Here is a 16,074-nt window from a genome sequence, read left to right on the forward strand (position 1 = left end):
GTGTGTCAAGCTCTATTTCCCTGGTGGAGGTCACTGAAGTAGTTGCTAAGCTCTTCAGTGGCAAGGCACTGGGGGTGGATGAGATTCATCCAGAAATGCTTAAGGCTCTGGATTTTGAGGGGCTGTCATGGCTGACACGCCTCTGTAATATTGCATGGACCTCAGGAGCAGTACCCTTGGACTGCCAGACCGGGGTTGTGGTCCCTGTTTTTAAGAAAGGGGCCCGGAGCATCTGTCAACTATCGGGGTATCACACTGCTCAGCCTCCTTGGGAAAGTTTATGCCTATGGGCATGAGCTGTGGGTAATGACTGAAATGAATGACCAAATGAGACTGCGAATAAAAGCTGCAGAAATGAGCTTTCTTCACAGGATGGCGGGCTACACTCTACTGGATAGGGTGAGGAGCTTGGTCATCTGGAAGGAGCTCGGAATAGAGTCGCTATTCCACCACATTGAGAGGAGCCAGCTAAGGTGGTTCAGGCATCTGATCTGGATGCCCCCTGGATGCCTCCCAATGGGGGTGTACCCGGGGGTCCCCAGGAATGAGCTGAAGGAAGTTGTTGGGGACAGGGTTGTCTGGGATTCTTTGCTCTCCCAACTGCTGGACTAAGCGGTTAACAATGATGATGATGATGATGTATGCTGTGTCATCTGGACTAAAGACCAGCTTATTATCAACGCACAGTTTAAAAGCCAGTATTCATGATGGTATAGGGGTGCATTAATGCACATGGCATGGGTGATGTGCACATCTGTGAAGGCACTATTAATGCTGAACGATATATACATGTTTGGGCAAAATGTGCTGCCATCTGTATATGCAACAAAAACATATTTGGTCCGTGCCAGTGCTCTAACGAAATTAGGTTAAAAAAACAAACAATTGCTACAATTTATAAATGGGTTTAAAAATAAAGCTAGTTGTTTGTGTATGGTTATTTCCATAGCATAAACCTCACCTAACCTGTATTTGTATTACCTGTATTTTGGATGCACCAAGTTGCCTAGCTTGATTATTAACATGTGTTTTTCACAAACAGTGGAAAATGAAAGATACTGGCAATATATTTTTCATATATATATATATATATATATATATTTTTTTTTTTTTTTTTTTTAAATCATTGCACCTTTAACAGACATTTTCAGTGTTCTAAATGTACTGAGGAAGCTCACAATATCCCAAGAAAATCATGTCTTGATGAAATAATGATAAAATATTGCCCTATTGGCCACCACTACAGAGCACAGTGAGTGATGTGCTTGGTATTGACTCCAGGCATCATTTTCCTCTTGCACTAGTGTTTAGGTTGACAGAATCTTGCAGCCCTTGCGTGGGGACCTCTTCTTTACCAGCTTGTGTATAATTTTCAAGTCTGATCAAATTCCCTTGTCCCTGCCACTGGATTCTCCCCTCATCCGTCATATGACCGTGAACAGTTTTTATTGTGAGCACAAACTAATTTCAGAGCTCAGGGGACTCATGGAAGCAGCTCTGCCATGCTTCCATTAGAGGGAAGATTCAGTATTCGGGTCGTAATTAGGGAGATGACTTTGAAATTAATACACTCTCTACCATGTACTCAGCAGAGTGTACAAATTACATAAATTGAGCCGCAGCTGCAGCTGTGTCTGTATCCTCCTTATCTCTGGTAATGTGGTATGATGAGATCACATAAGCTTAAGATGCAGTGCTGAAGAGAAATACAGATATAAGATGATTGCAGATATTTCCCCAGGTTTACAGTTAAGCCTGACTGATATACTGACTGGCTGTTAATATTGTCTGTTATTGCATACAGTTTTAACAGTTGAGACAAAAATTGAACCAATAATGCACTTTTTTGGTCATGACATCTCTGGGATTTAAACTCATGATCTCTTGACAATAGGGTAGAACCTTGAACTGTTGTGCCACTGTAGAACCAAGGAGCATTGACTGGGCACTTAAAGATCTGGGGCTCAATCCAGCTTAGTGTAGTGCTTTGGGAAATCCTTCCTATATATTTTGAACTTGTGTGTAGTTGCTACTTTTTTAGTTAATGTGCATTGTGCATTGATTCAGCAATGTTGATTGGTATGTGTAATAAACAAAAATAAGTAAAAGAATAGAAGAGTGAAAACACTATTCTACTCTACAGAAAATGAATATTATTTGTAATGAAAAAATGTGTCAAAAACAGACGTTTCCCCAGTAATGACATTATTGAAGTCATTTGCACATTTTCTCTCTCTCAACACCAGTCTCTTCTACATTTCTTTTCAAATGTCCTGCTAACACACAAAATTTTCATCTGTTCAGTTACTGAAAAAAAAAAATTCATGACATTCAGGCCCTATATCACTTGTAGCATAAAGGGGTCATTATAGTAATAGTTATTGAATAACAGAAGCATTTTTGGTGCTATGTAGAACCATTTTTAAAAAGATTCTTAAAGAACAATATGCAACTGGTTTACCATCATTATACGACCAATTAACTGTGTGAAGAATTATTAATGCATTAAAATGGTTCTTTAAGTGTTAATGGTTTTATATATAAACATTGTGTTCACTAAAGGCCCCTGGAAGAACCATTTGTTAAGAGTCATAGCTCAGAGAAGGAGATCAGATACACAATATACAGGATTTATAATGTGCCACAAGATATAATGCAAGATAGACAATATGTCACAAGATATTTCGTTTTTCTGAGATTTCTTAAGTTGGAACACACACAGAGTGTGCCACATTTAAAAATGCTATACAAAACTTATGGAATTTTTTTTTCAATGTTTTAAAACTGCACAGCTCTAAATCCTATTGAGTATTAAGTTCTCTTGGACAGATACTGATGATACAAAGAATGTACTTATGTAATATATACTATATAGCCAAAAGTATTTGCTCGTCAACTCACTCATCCATGTCTTTATGAACCTTGCTTTGTGCTCTGGTGCACAGTCATGTTGGAACAGGAAGGGGCCATCCTCAAACTGTTCCCACAAAGTTGGGAGCATAAAATTCCAAAATCTTCTCCTGACAACTGCCAAACTCAGACTTGTCCATTGGATTGCCAGATGGAGAAGCGTGACTCAGAACTCCAGAGAACACCGCTCCATTGCTCCATTGCTCCATTGCTCCATTGAGTCCAGTTGGCTGCACTTTAAACCGCTGCATTTGACACTTTGCATTGCGCTTGGTGATGTAAGGCTTGGATGCAGCTGCTCAGCCATGGAAACCCATTCCATGAAGCTCTCTACACACTGTTCTTGAAGGCCACATGAAGTTTGGAGGTCTGTAGCGATTGACTCTGTACCTCAGCAACCGCTGACCTCATTCTGTCATTTTTACTTCATGGCCAAGTTGCTGTCCTTCCCAATTGCTTCCACTTTGTTATAATACCACTGACAGTTGACTGTGGAATATTTAGTAGTGAGGAAATTTCACGAATGGACTTGCACAGGTGGCATCCTATCACAGTACCATGCTGGAATTCACTGAGATCCTGAGAGCGATCTATTCTCTCACAAATGTTTGTTGAGGCAGTCTGCATGCCTAGATGCTTGGTTTTGTAAACCAGTGGCCAAGGAAGTGACTGGAACAGTTGAATTCAATAATTTGCATGGGTGAGTGAATACATTTGAAAATATAGTGTATTTCCACCAGAGAGGTTGCCAGTTCCACAAATTTGCCATAAAAAAAAAACAATCAAACAATAAGGATCAAAACCTAATGTTTTTGTTGTTTAATGGTTACCAACAGAAACCACTAGTTTCCAGTAGGACACATTTAGATCACATTAGGAAACCAACAAATGCATCTGGAATCAATCACCATAAAGCATCAAGGCATGACAAACAACTGCTGCAGAGATTCTCTGAGCCTGTGGAAGACTTCCAAACTTGCATTTGTGGGATTTTTGTGTCCAAACTGAAGATTGGAGAAGGTCAAAGAGCTCATTCAGTCAGATAATTGCTATGTCATTTTTTTGCTCCGGTATACTAAACACTTGGGGCTTACATGAACTGAAGCTTTGATACAGCTTTTGACAGGGCAGTTTTTCACCATACAAGCACTCTGCTTGATCACTTTCTTTCTACATCAGCTTTGAGGAGAGATGAGAGCCAACACTCAGTTTAGCCTCTGTGTGAGTACACTGGCTCAGACTGTACAGTAGTAACAAAAGGAAAGGTTTATGGGGGCCCTCTGTGATGCATGTGTGCATTCTCAGGCCCCACTCCACTCCTGCTTCCACAGCCAAATTATTTTCCCCCAGCCTTGAAATAGCTTTTGGTGCCTGTTTGTGATTGATACTATGCTGCCTGTCTTGAGTTATTGCTCTGTCAAAGGACATGTGTGTAACGGGGAGCGAGGAGGCGGACGCATATGCAGAGATAAGCGAGATTTATTATGGGCAAATCCAAAATCAGGGTCGAGACAGTCCAGGGTCATAGAGCCAACACAGAGAGATCGGGGGGCAGACATGACAGACATCAGAATTCAACAGAACAAGCAGAGCAGAACAGAACAAACAGAACATCCAACACAGCAGATAACAGTTCAGACAAAGACCAGCCAAGAGAATGGCAAACACAGGGCTTAAATAACAGGGTAAACGAGGGACAGGCGTAAAACAGGTGGAGACAATCAGGGGTGGAGTCATGAAATGAGGGGGCAGGACCAAAATAAACAGACATAGAAGACCAAAACAAAAAGCACATGGAGTGAGAGGAGCCAATCGTGACAATGTGTTGTTCCTCTCACTTGCCTTGGCTGGTGAAATGACAATTTAGCAAAAAATTCAATTAACTTCTAATTGTAATTTATTTCTAATTTTGACCTTACCACAATAGTAGACGAGAGGTAAAAGCACAGAATTTAGGTGGCTGCTGAGTGATGTATTGAATGTATTGATACAAAGTAACATTGTGAATATTGTGGCAATATTGCATTCAGGCATCATTACGTACAAATTTGAGCACATAAGCCTCATTATGGAAATGGAAATTCAAGCAACATCTGTTGGAGTGTTATTTTGAATCTACTTGGTAGCTATTTGTTTACTTCCAAGTTTACTATCATATATATATATTATAAATGCATCTCAATGCATTTAAAAAAACATTGTCCATATTATAGTTTTGTTTTTGGCACTGTAAACGTGACACACTTTTATCCTTTTTATTGATAACTATGTCATTAAATGTCAGAAACATACAAGTAAACAAGTACGTTTAACATTACATGACTTCTGGAAAATGTGATGATTTATTTAGGAAATTGCTTGGTGTTATTGTTGGAAGTATAAGCTTGTGTTGCATGTTAGCTTTATTAAACTCTTAGCATCATAACTAAAGAAGCAAAACTGACACATAACATGTCTTGGCTGGTTTGACGGGTAAAATGGGGTACAGGTAAAATAGTGTAAATTTTAATCTTGCTGAGCCCTTGGTTTAAAAGGTAGATGTGCTCTTTTAACTGGTGAAAGGATTTCACTTCAGAGAGAACATTCTTAAGCATAGCAGCAACAGATGTGTTTCTGCCCCAAAATATACTTATGAATTACATTATTCCCTCAGAAACACACACATGCACAGGCCACAGTATGCATCATTAGAGGCAATGCAGGTGAGATGAGCTGGCAGATGGGGGAAATTATTCCATGGCAGAAATATGGAGCATAATTAACTTCTCATTTTTCACTGTGAATGTTTATTCTTTGCTGCTTTCGCAAAGAATTATTGCAAATTACACAGATTTCTTTCAGAGTGTGACCTCTTGTTATTCCCCAAGAGGCTCACTACAATGATACACTTGTCTCCCACAAAATCCCTGCTGTGAGGCTGTGGAAATGAAGCAGCACTAATGTGCTGTCCCTTGCCTGCGGAGGAGAGTGTATGTGCACAAGCATGTGTGCATGTGAGTGGATGTGTTTTTGCGGGTGTGTGTTATGTGTGACAAAACGTGTGTAAGACAGACACAAAAAATAGTTTAATTGTCTGTAATTTAAGGGTGCAACAGTGCATCATGACATATCACAAAGCATTTTGATTACCTGTTTTACGCAATGTTTGTGTTATGTACACCTAGAGGTTGCATTTAACCTCTTAAACCCTACTCTCTCAGAAAAAAGGTACTAAACTGTCACTGGGGCAGTACCCCCTATTGTCACTGGGGTGGTACCCTCAAGGGTACGTCTCTAATTTTAGTCAGGGAACATAACTTACCATAAACCATTGGAATTGTATTTTCTAAGTTGTATTCACTCCACACACCCTGTCTCGTCTCCAGGCTTTTAATTTTATTTAATTTAGACTATGAAAAGGTACAAATATGTACTTTTCACTGAGGAAAAACTTATTTAAGGTGCACATCTGGACCATAAAATCACTGCTGTACCTTTTACATTGTTTGTAGCTTGATAAACAAGAAATGTACCTGCACAGTACCTTTACTTCTAACAATGCAGGGGCCTGTATGAGGGTCCACACATCAATTTATCACTCTCTTAACTACATATGTACAACTAATGATAGTTTTCCACCACACAATGAGATACTGTACAACTACAAATCCATAATTAGACATTTGGTTATTTCCACTGGCAAGTGACATGTACTGTACCTGATTATCAATAGTAAATTTGGTTCCCATTCTTGCTGGGATACCATGCATGCCAAGCTGGAACGTGTGGGTGGAGCAAGACCGTTGACTGGTTAGACTAACAATAACGAGTCTAGCCAAAATCACTGTGATTCTTCATACAAACCAAATGTTGTGGAAAAACTAAGTCAGAACATGAAGCTCCTCCATTTTTTGGAAGCAACAGTTTGTAATTAAACGCTGTCCTGCAAACTAAAAACTGTTAAACTCACTAAAAGCAAGGGCATTTCACACTGTCATGATTTGCAGTCCTGTCCACGATTCCCAGTCCTTACTTCACTGTGTTTACTTCACTGTCCTGCCCCCTTGTTTCACGACTCTGCCCCTGATTGTTTCCACCTATTTTCTGCCTGTTCCTCATTATCCCTGTTTGCATTTAAGCCCTGTGTTTTCCTGAGTTTCTGGCTGGTCTTTGTATGTATTGTTTGTAGTGAGGTGTTTGATCCTTTGGTGTTTTCTGGCTCTGTTGTGTGTGTTTCCCCTGTGTGCATTTACGTTATGTCTGTCCCTCTTTGTTATAGCTGCTCCCTGAACCTGGACTGTTTCGACCATGACCCTGGATTTGCTCTGAATAAATCTTGCTTTTCTCAGCACGTGTGTCCGCTTCCTCATGACTCCATGTTACACACATCCTCTTAAACAGATACATAACTAAGGAAAAATTTTACTGTTCATGTTATAATATTGTTACGAGCTCAGGAAACAGTAAAGCAAATTGTCTATGGTCTTACTTATGTATTCTAATCCTGACTGTAACTAAGGCACACTATCCCTACGTGTTGTGATTTAGCGTGAAGCATGAGCCTAAGTAAATGTTTATTTGTGTTTATTTATACCCTAAGTCTAATAGGAAACCCCCACTGAAGGCCAACTCACCTCCTGTCTCTAAGTCACCAGGAAAGGAGTTGGGGCCAGCCCAAGCCTTGAGCCCGTGGTCAACCAGCTCGTGTGCATGATAGCGTTCAGGTTTTATTAGTCAGTGGATTGGGTGCTCTTACAAAAATCCAAAATATATGCAATAGGAGTCCACAAAAAGGGGAACATAGAGAGAGAGAAAGACGCCCACCGGTCTACTGCTTGATGTCCAACCAAAAACACAGTTTTTCTGCTGTTGGTTTCCTCCCTCCTGGCTGAGTCCTATTACAGTTAATAAAGGAATCCATGAGGTGGTTGGCACCCCCATGTGGTTCCAAAATGAAAGTCAGTATCTGCCTCTAGCTCATAACTTTCCTAACAATATATTTTACTGGAATTTTTTAACTGTGGAAGATACTCCGATAGCTTCCTCAAAAATTGTCAGAATGTAGGCTGCATTTCTGTGCTGTATTTGAAAGATCTCAGTCTTCAATGAAATAGCAGTCTAGAAAATTCAGACCACCTACATCACAGCTCACCTTTTAGAACACAGCTATATAATATCACATCAGGAGCCAAGAATAAAGTATAGAAACATACTCTTTCTGTATTGGTTAGTTTAATGCTCCCACCTTTTCTTTTTTGCCAGGACCTAGGGAGCACTGGTGGGCCTCCAAGAAACTGGAAGGGCATTTGCATCGCCATGGTGGTCATCCTGGGGGTTCTGTCCCTGGTCAGCCTTTCAATCATTCTCCTAACTCCTGGTAAGAGAAATATGAAAGGTGGTTGGGCTAAAGCGAAAACAAACAAGAAAACAGATTAGGGAGAGAAAGCAAGATCAATGTAATGGTGTGGGAGAATGATTAAAAAATGTGGAGGGAAGCAGGGTGCTTGAACAAGAGAAGAATAGAAGAGGCAGGAAACAGAAGGCTGTAAAAGGAAAGATAGAGGAGGTGGAAGAGCAGGAAGGATGAGATTATGGAGGGAGAGTGTGTGTGAGGTTTTTAGACTGAGACCATCTGCATAAGCTATTCATTCACACAAATTCGCAAAGAAAACTCAAAATTGTCAACAAAGCAAGTCAGACACATTTGTCTCATCCACACCAAGCATTTAAAAAGCTCTGTTTCCGACATGCTTAAAAAAAGCTGTAAGACTGAAGTTTATTTATTTGAGGTTTATTTGAGGTTAATTTCTCATGCTCTTAGGGAGTTTTCCTTAAACTAGCAACCTCAGTTTGCTCATTTGGAGCTTGGTCTCCGATGTCTGTAAGGCTTCATTGTGTCTGTCGAAAATCGTTATACGCATACATTTGTATTGAACAGAAAAGTATGCCACTATTGAGGTGTTCTAGAATGGATAGTTTCTTGCTGTGGATGCTGACTTTGTGCTCTCTTTCTTGTGCTCCAGATGAATCTCACCTTCTTCTTCACTCCCGCCTCACTGTGGAGGACCTGGAGAGTGAGGAATTCAAAGTTCATGACCCATGCGCAACTTGGCTCAATGGTAAAGGCTCAACAGAGTGTACACATAGTGATGTCCAGAAGTACAGAGCACTGCTGGTGACACCCCGTAAAAAATCAAAATAACTTAGTAACTTAGTTACTTACTTAGTAAGATGTGGGAATGAGATGATTAAGTCATGGCCACGACTTAGTAAAGCATGGGAATGAAATCACGGCTTACTAAGTCTTGGCCACGACTTAATCATTTCATTCCCATGCCTTACTAAGTCATGGCCACGACTTAATCATCTCATTCCCATGCCTTACTAAGTTGTGGCCACGCATTAGGATCTCATTCTCAGGTGTTCATAATGCGTGGCCATGCATTATTTTTATTTCTACAGGATGTCACCAGCGGGTCGCCGTACTGAAGAGTGAATGATGGGGGATAATTTAGACAGGCTTGTCTTCTTTGTATGGATTGACTTCAGGAATGTAGACCTGCTACTGGCATGTGATCACATTTGAAAAATGGATTAAAATTTGCTTTTTAATCTACTGAGAAGGTCAGTTACACATTGGCTTTGAGGAGGGAAGAGATTTTATTATTTTTTTTATGGCATGGTTTCTAAGGTTACGCTGTTATAGGAATGCTTTACTATTTTATTCTAATCTATCTAGTGCATATCTAATGTACGGTTGATGACCATAGAAAAAATTTAGATTTTTCTAAATGCAATGTCTCACTGCATTAAAAATTGGGGCTTGCTGAATTCTATCAAAAAGTGTGAAATATATTTTGGTAGTGTGCTTTCATAAATTCTCAGAAAGTATTTGTAAATGAAGCTGTAAATCTGTGTAATTCTTTCTTTTGAAAATGGGACTAGTTTTCCAGCATGAAGACGGTAACGGTTATTAGCATAGAGGTGTATCTTAGACCCTATGTAATTAAGCCATTTTAAATTTAACCTCAACCCACATGGAATGAAAACCTTTGGTTACTTATTGACTTATTAAATCAATTGACTTATCAAGTAAGCACAAGGTTTTAGGTGTCTTGGAGACACATTCCTATTCATTCAGGCAACAAGGAGGGACTGCCTGGTCAACAGTGCAGTCACAGCAGAGAAATAGCTGTTTTCCACAGCTTATTATTATTATTTTTTATCTCCTCTCCTGTTTTGTCAGCAATCCGTTTGATCTAAACATTTGTAATAGTGTGTACACATGTGGTCCCGTAACAGAATATAATATGTGGTCACTGGAAATTAATTTTTAATATTTGATGTTTCTTTTTTTTTCATTTATGACTGTTGCTCCAGTTTTTGAAAGTTGGAAGAAACATCACAAAAACTACACTTTCTGTTTCATCTACCTATGTTGTTACAGTATAATAACTGTTGTTTTAGTTAGTCAAGTATTGCAAATGTTTGTTAATAGAATTCACTAACTGTTCAACAGCTTCTGTTATAGGTAAGGTAGGGTTTTCTGTTCATTTCTAAGTACAGGGATATAAAAATGTTTTCATGACAATCACATGATGCAGCAGCATTAGGTTGAAAGTGAGAAAGTCTTTTAATACTAACAACTAAGAATACATAGGCATTCATCTGGTATGATTTAAAGCTATTTTTGTCTCTAATGATTCTAGAGACTTTGCAGTTGACTTATTTTAATATTTAAAAAATAAATTTTGAAGTTCAATTACTGAACCAAGGAGATGGAATTAGAAGTGGGGAAAATGGCCCCATTTAGTAAATAGCTGTTTTTCAGCATTGCCATTTTCAGGTGAAATGGAATTGGCCCTGCTGTGGCTGAAGGATTGTTTGTTGACCTGTGCTGAATGGTGTGTCCTGTAGAGAATGAGGTTGTGCTGTGTACTCAGGAAGGCCATGTTCTCATCCACAACTTCAACACCAATCTGACTACCACCCTTCTGGACAATAGCACCATGGTGAGTTACTCACACACAAAAAAGAACACTGATACTGTTCATACAACACATCGATATAACCTAGGCATGCTTACCATATGACCAGCATGCTTACCACACATATTTACTTGCAAAAGGACATATCCTTCTCAACGGCTGCTCAACGACCACTCCTTGGCAACAGCACTCTAGTGAATTACATCCACTGGGGCAAGTGAAGGGACCATGATGTACAGCCAGATCGATTTGTTCATATTTCCAAGCAGTCACAGTCAGATTGAACAGGAAAGTGGTGGGATGGAAGGAGAATACAGAGTGCCTGTTAAATACTCCAAAAAGCCCAAAAGCCCATCCTTCCAAAAAAGGACAAGAAAGAAAAAGGAGTAGTGAATGGCATTTAAATGTTCTGACAGTTTAATCTCTCATTCTTTGTCTCTCTTTCTTTCCTTTCTCACTCTGTTTGGCTCACTTTTTGCACCACTAACACACAGCTTCAAAGAGACTGCTTTAGCAGGAGCATCACTTTGAACGTGATGGCTGGGTGACACTGAGAGACTTATATGGGTTGATGCCTCTGAGCCAAGCCTGAGCTTCTCCTCAAAATGGCAGAAATGTTTGAACTTAAATGCACTGCAAAACCCTCAGAATTTGTATCTTTTAGCCTCTCATTCCCCACAAGCAGGGATTTTTATTTAGGCCTGATTCTGCTCCACGATCTTCAGGATAGAATGAGAAGGAGTAAATCATTTGAACAAGGGTGTAAATCTTTTTATCTACTATAATAATTACTACCTTTATATTTACCTTTTTATAATATATTTTACAGTGCTAAACTCAACTCTTGCTTTTGCCATTTCAGGACCTGAAGTCCATGAAATTCCAGGTGTCAGCAGACAAAAAGTTTATTCTGATGGCCTCCAACATTCGCCCGGTAAGTACTTCACAGTACGACGTACCTGTATTTTGCTGTGTATATCATTACACAATGCTCTAGTGCATCTCAGCGCAAAGCATTAGAACTTTTGTTGATAAACAACAGTTTGTCAGCGCAAGCATAGCTTAAGAGAATGGCTAAGCAGTAAGCTACAGCTACAGCACACCCATAATCTGCTAACACTTGAGTAAAGTGGCTGAGAAGGAGGCAGCAGGAGATGCCTCTAGACATGGAGTCTGATAGTGCTGCAGTCTGTTCAGTATTAAATCCTGCTGTTTGTCAATGGGAAGCGTGCAAGGAATTGAATATTCAGACTCAGCAATAGTGGAGTACAGGCAAGAAAGCAGGAAGGTGAGATGAGCAGAGAGAGAAATAAGGAAAGAGATACAGGAGTTGTGATCTGGGAATGAGAGATGGTGAATATTGATAAACAGATAGGGCAAGATAAAGTGAGGCAGGCGTGACTACTGAAAGAGGGCAGGAGAGAGAATGAGTGTGGGGGCTGGGAGTGATGAGCTGAGGAGAATGGGGTGGTAAAGTTGGAGCAGCGGTAATGGAATCACTGTGGCAGTTCGGCTCTGAATCATAATGAGGAACAAGCCTGAGCCAAAGCTAGCAGGGGGCTTTAGTTAAAGGAGTATTAAATGAATCCAGAGACGAGGCCCAAAATAAACAACGTGTAGGATATTTGTCTGTGCAACCACAGCAGGATGTGGAGCTGATCATCCCGCAGCCGACAATATGCTTGTGTAAATAACTGTTTCTATAATAAATTGTTTTCTCTCTTCCCAAAGGAGAGTGCTGGCGCAGGATTGTAAATGCTAGTAACAGAAAAAGGATGGCGAACAGAATTAGAGGAGAAATAAGCCCTCAGCTCGGCAGTGTTTTTTAAAGGGTCCACACAAATATGCCCTTTTACAATCTTTTTCTCTACACTCTTAAAAATAAAGTTGCCGGGCTCCCGAGTGGCGCAACCGTTTAAGTGTTGGCCCTATCATCAGGAGATTGTGAGTTTGATCCCTGATATTGCTACAGCCATCTGTAGCTGGGAGTCTAAAAGAGCACAATTGGCCTCACTCTCTGGTGGGTAGGATGGCCCCCCTTCTCCCCCATTACTCGATTCTAGTCAGTGAATACTAGATTCTAGACCCCCCCACTCCACACACACAACTCTTTTGATGCTCTGGAATATTGCTGCTACACTGTGTTTTCAGGTTTTATCTACCTCAGTAACTGCTGTGTTTATGTATGTCATCTGACTGCGTGACTCACAGATCACAGTATGTTAATATCTCTGCACCTTATTCCACCACCGCATGTCCAGAATGAGTGCTGTGTCAGTGCTGCACTGTCCTGTCTGTTTACTGTGTCTAATGTCTGTTTAATTTGTTGTATTTATTGTTTCTAGTTTATTTTTTGTTTGCACACTATGTCTGCACATTTGCACTTTTTACTTTTTGTTCCTTGTTGCACAATAAAATGACAATAAAAGTCTCTTGATGAAAGCATTCTTTAGATGAGAATGTTCTGTAAATGGTTCTATATAGAACCTTTCTGAGAAGGTGCCAAAGAGTTGTTACGATGTCAAGCTTGTGACAATAGAAGCACCTTTTTGGGGATATATAGAACCCTTTTCAAAAAGGTTATATATAGAACCATCTACAGCACATTGTCCATCGATCTGAAGAACCATTTCACCATGCAAAGAACCCTTCAATCATGTAGAAAGTACCATTTCTTTACTAAAGAACACATGAAGAACCATCTTTTTTTTAAGCATAATTAATACTTTACTCATTATATTTTCAAAATATCCTTCCATATTTCTTGTTTTTCTTTGGTATTTTGTGGAATTGAGTCTTGGAATCGACTCCATCAAATAGCATCACTTGAAATCTGATTTACAGTTCACTCCAGAATTTCTGGAATCAAGCAGCCCTTCAACTTATGCATCATCATTGGATTGCTCAAAGCACTTGGAGAATACTAACTGTCAATTCTGTCACATAACAGTCTGAGGCGCTGGCTAGCATTGTACTGAGTGATAGGGGGCCATCCTACGCACCCAGAGAACCTGTCACGTTTTCTTGGTTTCTGGCTACAGATAGCAGTGGCATTGCCAGTGATCGAACTTGCAATTATAGGGCCAACACTTAAGCCAGCAGTATATCACCTCTCACGAAAAAGACATTGTGGAACAAAATGGTTTTCGGCACAAATGAAGCAGTGGTTTGAGTTTGTACAGTGCAGAGTGCACAAGCTGTTGTCATTTATTCAGAGACCTCCCCTTTACCATGATTGGTTCATTTGTCACATTTTTGCATGCATAACAGCACTAAGCAGGCCTGTAGTGGTGCTGTGTGTCAGAAAGACACATAAAGAGATCATTTTTATGTAAAACCAGTACATTACCAGTACACACAGGCATGCACAAAACACACATTCTCCATCACTATTGCTAGTAGCTATGTTAGTCAAAGCTAGTCTTTCTTTATTATGGTAATGGTATGTGTATGTTTCTGTGAATTACTGCTCCATATGCATATTTCTTTTAAGATCAGCACACATTTTCTGCCACCTCTGAGTAGCTGCTGCAAGGACGCAGTTCTGCAAAGGCTAAATGACAGCATTTGTCTTTACCTATATGTGTGTTTTTATGTGCACCTTTTTTTCTACCTTTACCATTCGGTCTCTCTCTCTCTCTCTCTCTTCTCTCTTTCTCTATTACTCTGTCACTTGCACTCCCTCTCTCTCGCTCTCTCAACCCCCCCCCTTTTTCTTCTTCCCCAGAGCTTTAATGCTGACTGAAGCAGTTTGAAGCAAGCACAGGCAGCCTTACAGTGGAGAGAGTGGCAGAGCAAGAGAGAGAGAGAGAAATCATGGGCGGGAGAGAAGGAGGGAGAAAAGGGAATAGAGTGTGCATGAAATGGTAGTGGGCAAGAACGTGATACGATCTCTTGTCTGCCTCAGATCTCCCTGGCAATTGAAATCAATCATAGGATGAGGATGAAAAAAAGAAGGGGGGCGTGTTTGGGGCACTATTGATGGGGGGATAAAGGGAGAGCAATGGAAGAAGAGTGTAAAAATGGGGCAAGAGGGAGATTTAAAGGCTTACTGCAAAACTGAAAAGCAGAGAGAGAGAGAGAGAGAGAGAGAGACAGAGAGAGAGAGGGAGGGAGAGAGAGAGATGAAAAATGGAAAAGAGTGAGAGGAAGATGCAATAGGTGTGCAAATCTGAAGTGATTTTTCTGAAGTGCTCCACACTGCACAGAACAGAAAGCAAGAGATTTCCGGTACAGAAAAAACGAATGAAAATGATACCAGAGTTTGGAATTTACTGTTGAAGAAGTTGTTTTCACTCTAATTTTTATCTGCTATGTCTGTAACATAATCAGTTACTACAGACAACAATTTTGACACATTGTCTTGTATTTAGTAAAGAGCAAGGAAAAAAGAAACCAAAGTGCAGATTCTATTGACTTCTATTATAGGTGTGTTTTTAGGCAAGGTGTTTTCTGTTTTTTAATACAAATGTGTGGTAATCGATCAGCGCTACAGATGATGCTTAGATATAGATTATCTCAGATTAGGGATTAGATTACACACTGTAGTATTTCTTTAACCTCTGTCAGTAAGAGTCTGTTATGTGCAAGGTAGAAAACACAACAGCAAACAAACAAAAGGAAGAACAAGGTGGCAAATCAATACCAGCTCTCTCACTTGTTAATGTTGTAGCACAGAAATCCTTTCCCCTCTATTGACATGTGATGGAATGTGTACAGGGGAATAAATGGCTATTTGACAAAACTGATGGATTGGAAAATAAAAAGTTCTATGCTCCTGTGTTGTGTGCACACTGAGACTGAGCTCAGTATTACTTTATTGAGCAAGTTAGCGCAGGCATTGTGGCACGCTTGTCACACTGCTGCAGAATCCCATGCTCCGTCTTTTATTCTGTTTACGGCAGCGATGTTAGTATTGTGAAGGCTCATGAAAGGGTGCAGGCAGGCAGAGGTTCTTGTCAGCACAAAGGAAGAAGGATTTATGACTCACATGCTATAAGGCCATATTAGAATTATTCTCTTTTTTCAACACACATACACACATAAAAATACTACTATTATACTAGTACTCAGATCTAAAAGACTTTAAAGTAATGGTTCGATCAGCCACGACATGTTTGGCAGCTTCTTTGGTTTTCTGCTGGAGCTACAAGGCTAGAAGTCAATACTCACCTGAATCTTTTTCACAAGTACATCT

At 40.0% G+C, this 16,074-nt stretch overlaps 1 protein-coding gene across 2 annotated transcripts in view; it reads left to right on the forward strand.

The window, feature by feature from the left end:
• Positions 1-16,074, forward strand: part of LOC108425513 (inactive dipeptidyl peptidase 10) — a 108,522-nt gene that overhangs the window by 46,188 nt on the left and 46,260 nt on the right. For both annotated transcript variants that reach the window (XM_017694203.2, XM_017694202.2), the window contains exons 2-5: positions 8,152-8,266; positions 8,913-9,008; positions 10,807-10,901; positions 11,740-11,811. In XM_017694203.2, the coding sequence (XP_017549692.1) occupies positions 8,152-8,266; positions 8,913-9,008; positions 10,807-10,901; positions 11,740-11,811 (378 nt within the window). The remainder of the gene's footprint in view (positions 1-8,151; positions 8,267-8,912; positions 9,009-10,806; positions 10,902-11,739; positions 11,812-16,074) is intronic.

This window comes from Pygocentrus nattereri, chromosome 9 (genome assembly GCF_015220715.1).
Source record: "Pygocentrus nattereri isolate fPygNat1 chromosome 9, fPygNat1.pri, whole genome shotgun sequence".
In the NCBI taxonomy this organism is placed as follows: domain Eukaryota; kingdom Metazoa; phylum Chordata; class Actinopteri; order Characiformes; family Serrasalmidae; genus Pygocentrus; species Pygocentrus nattereri.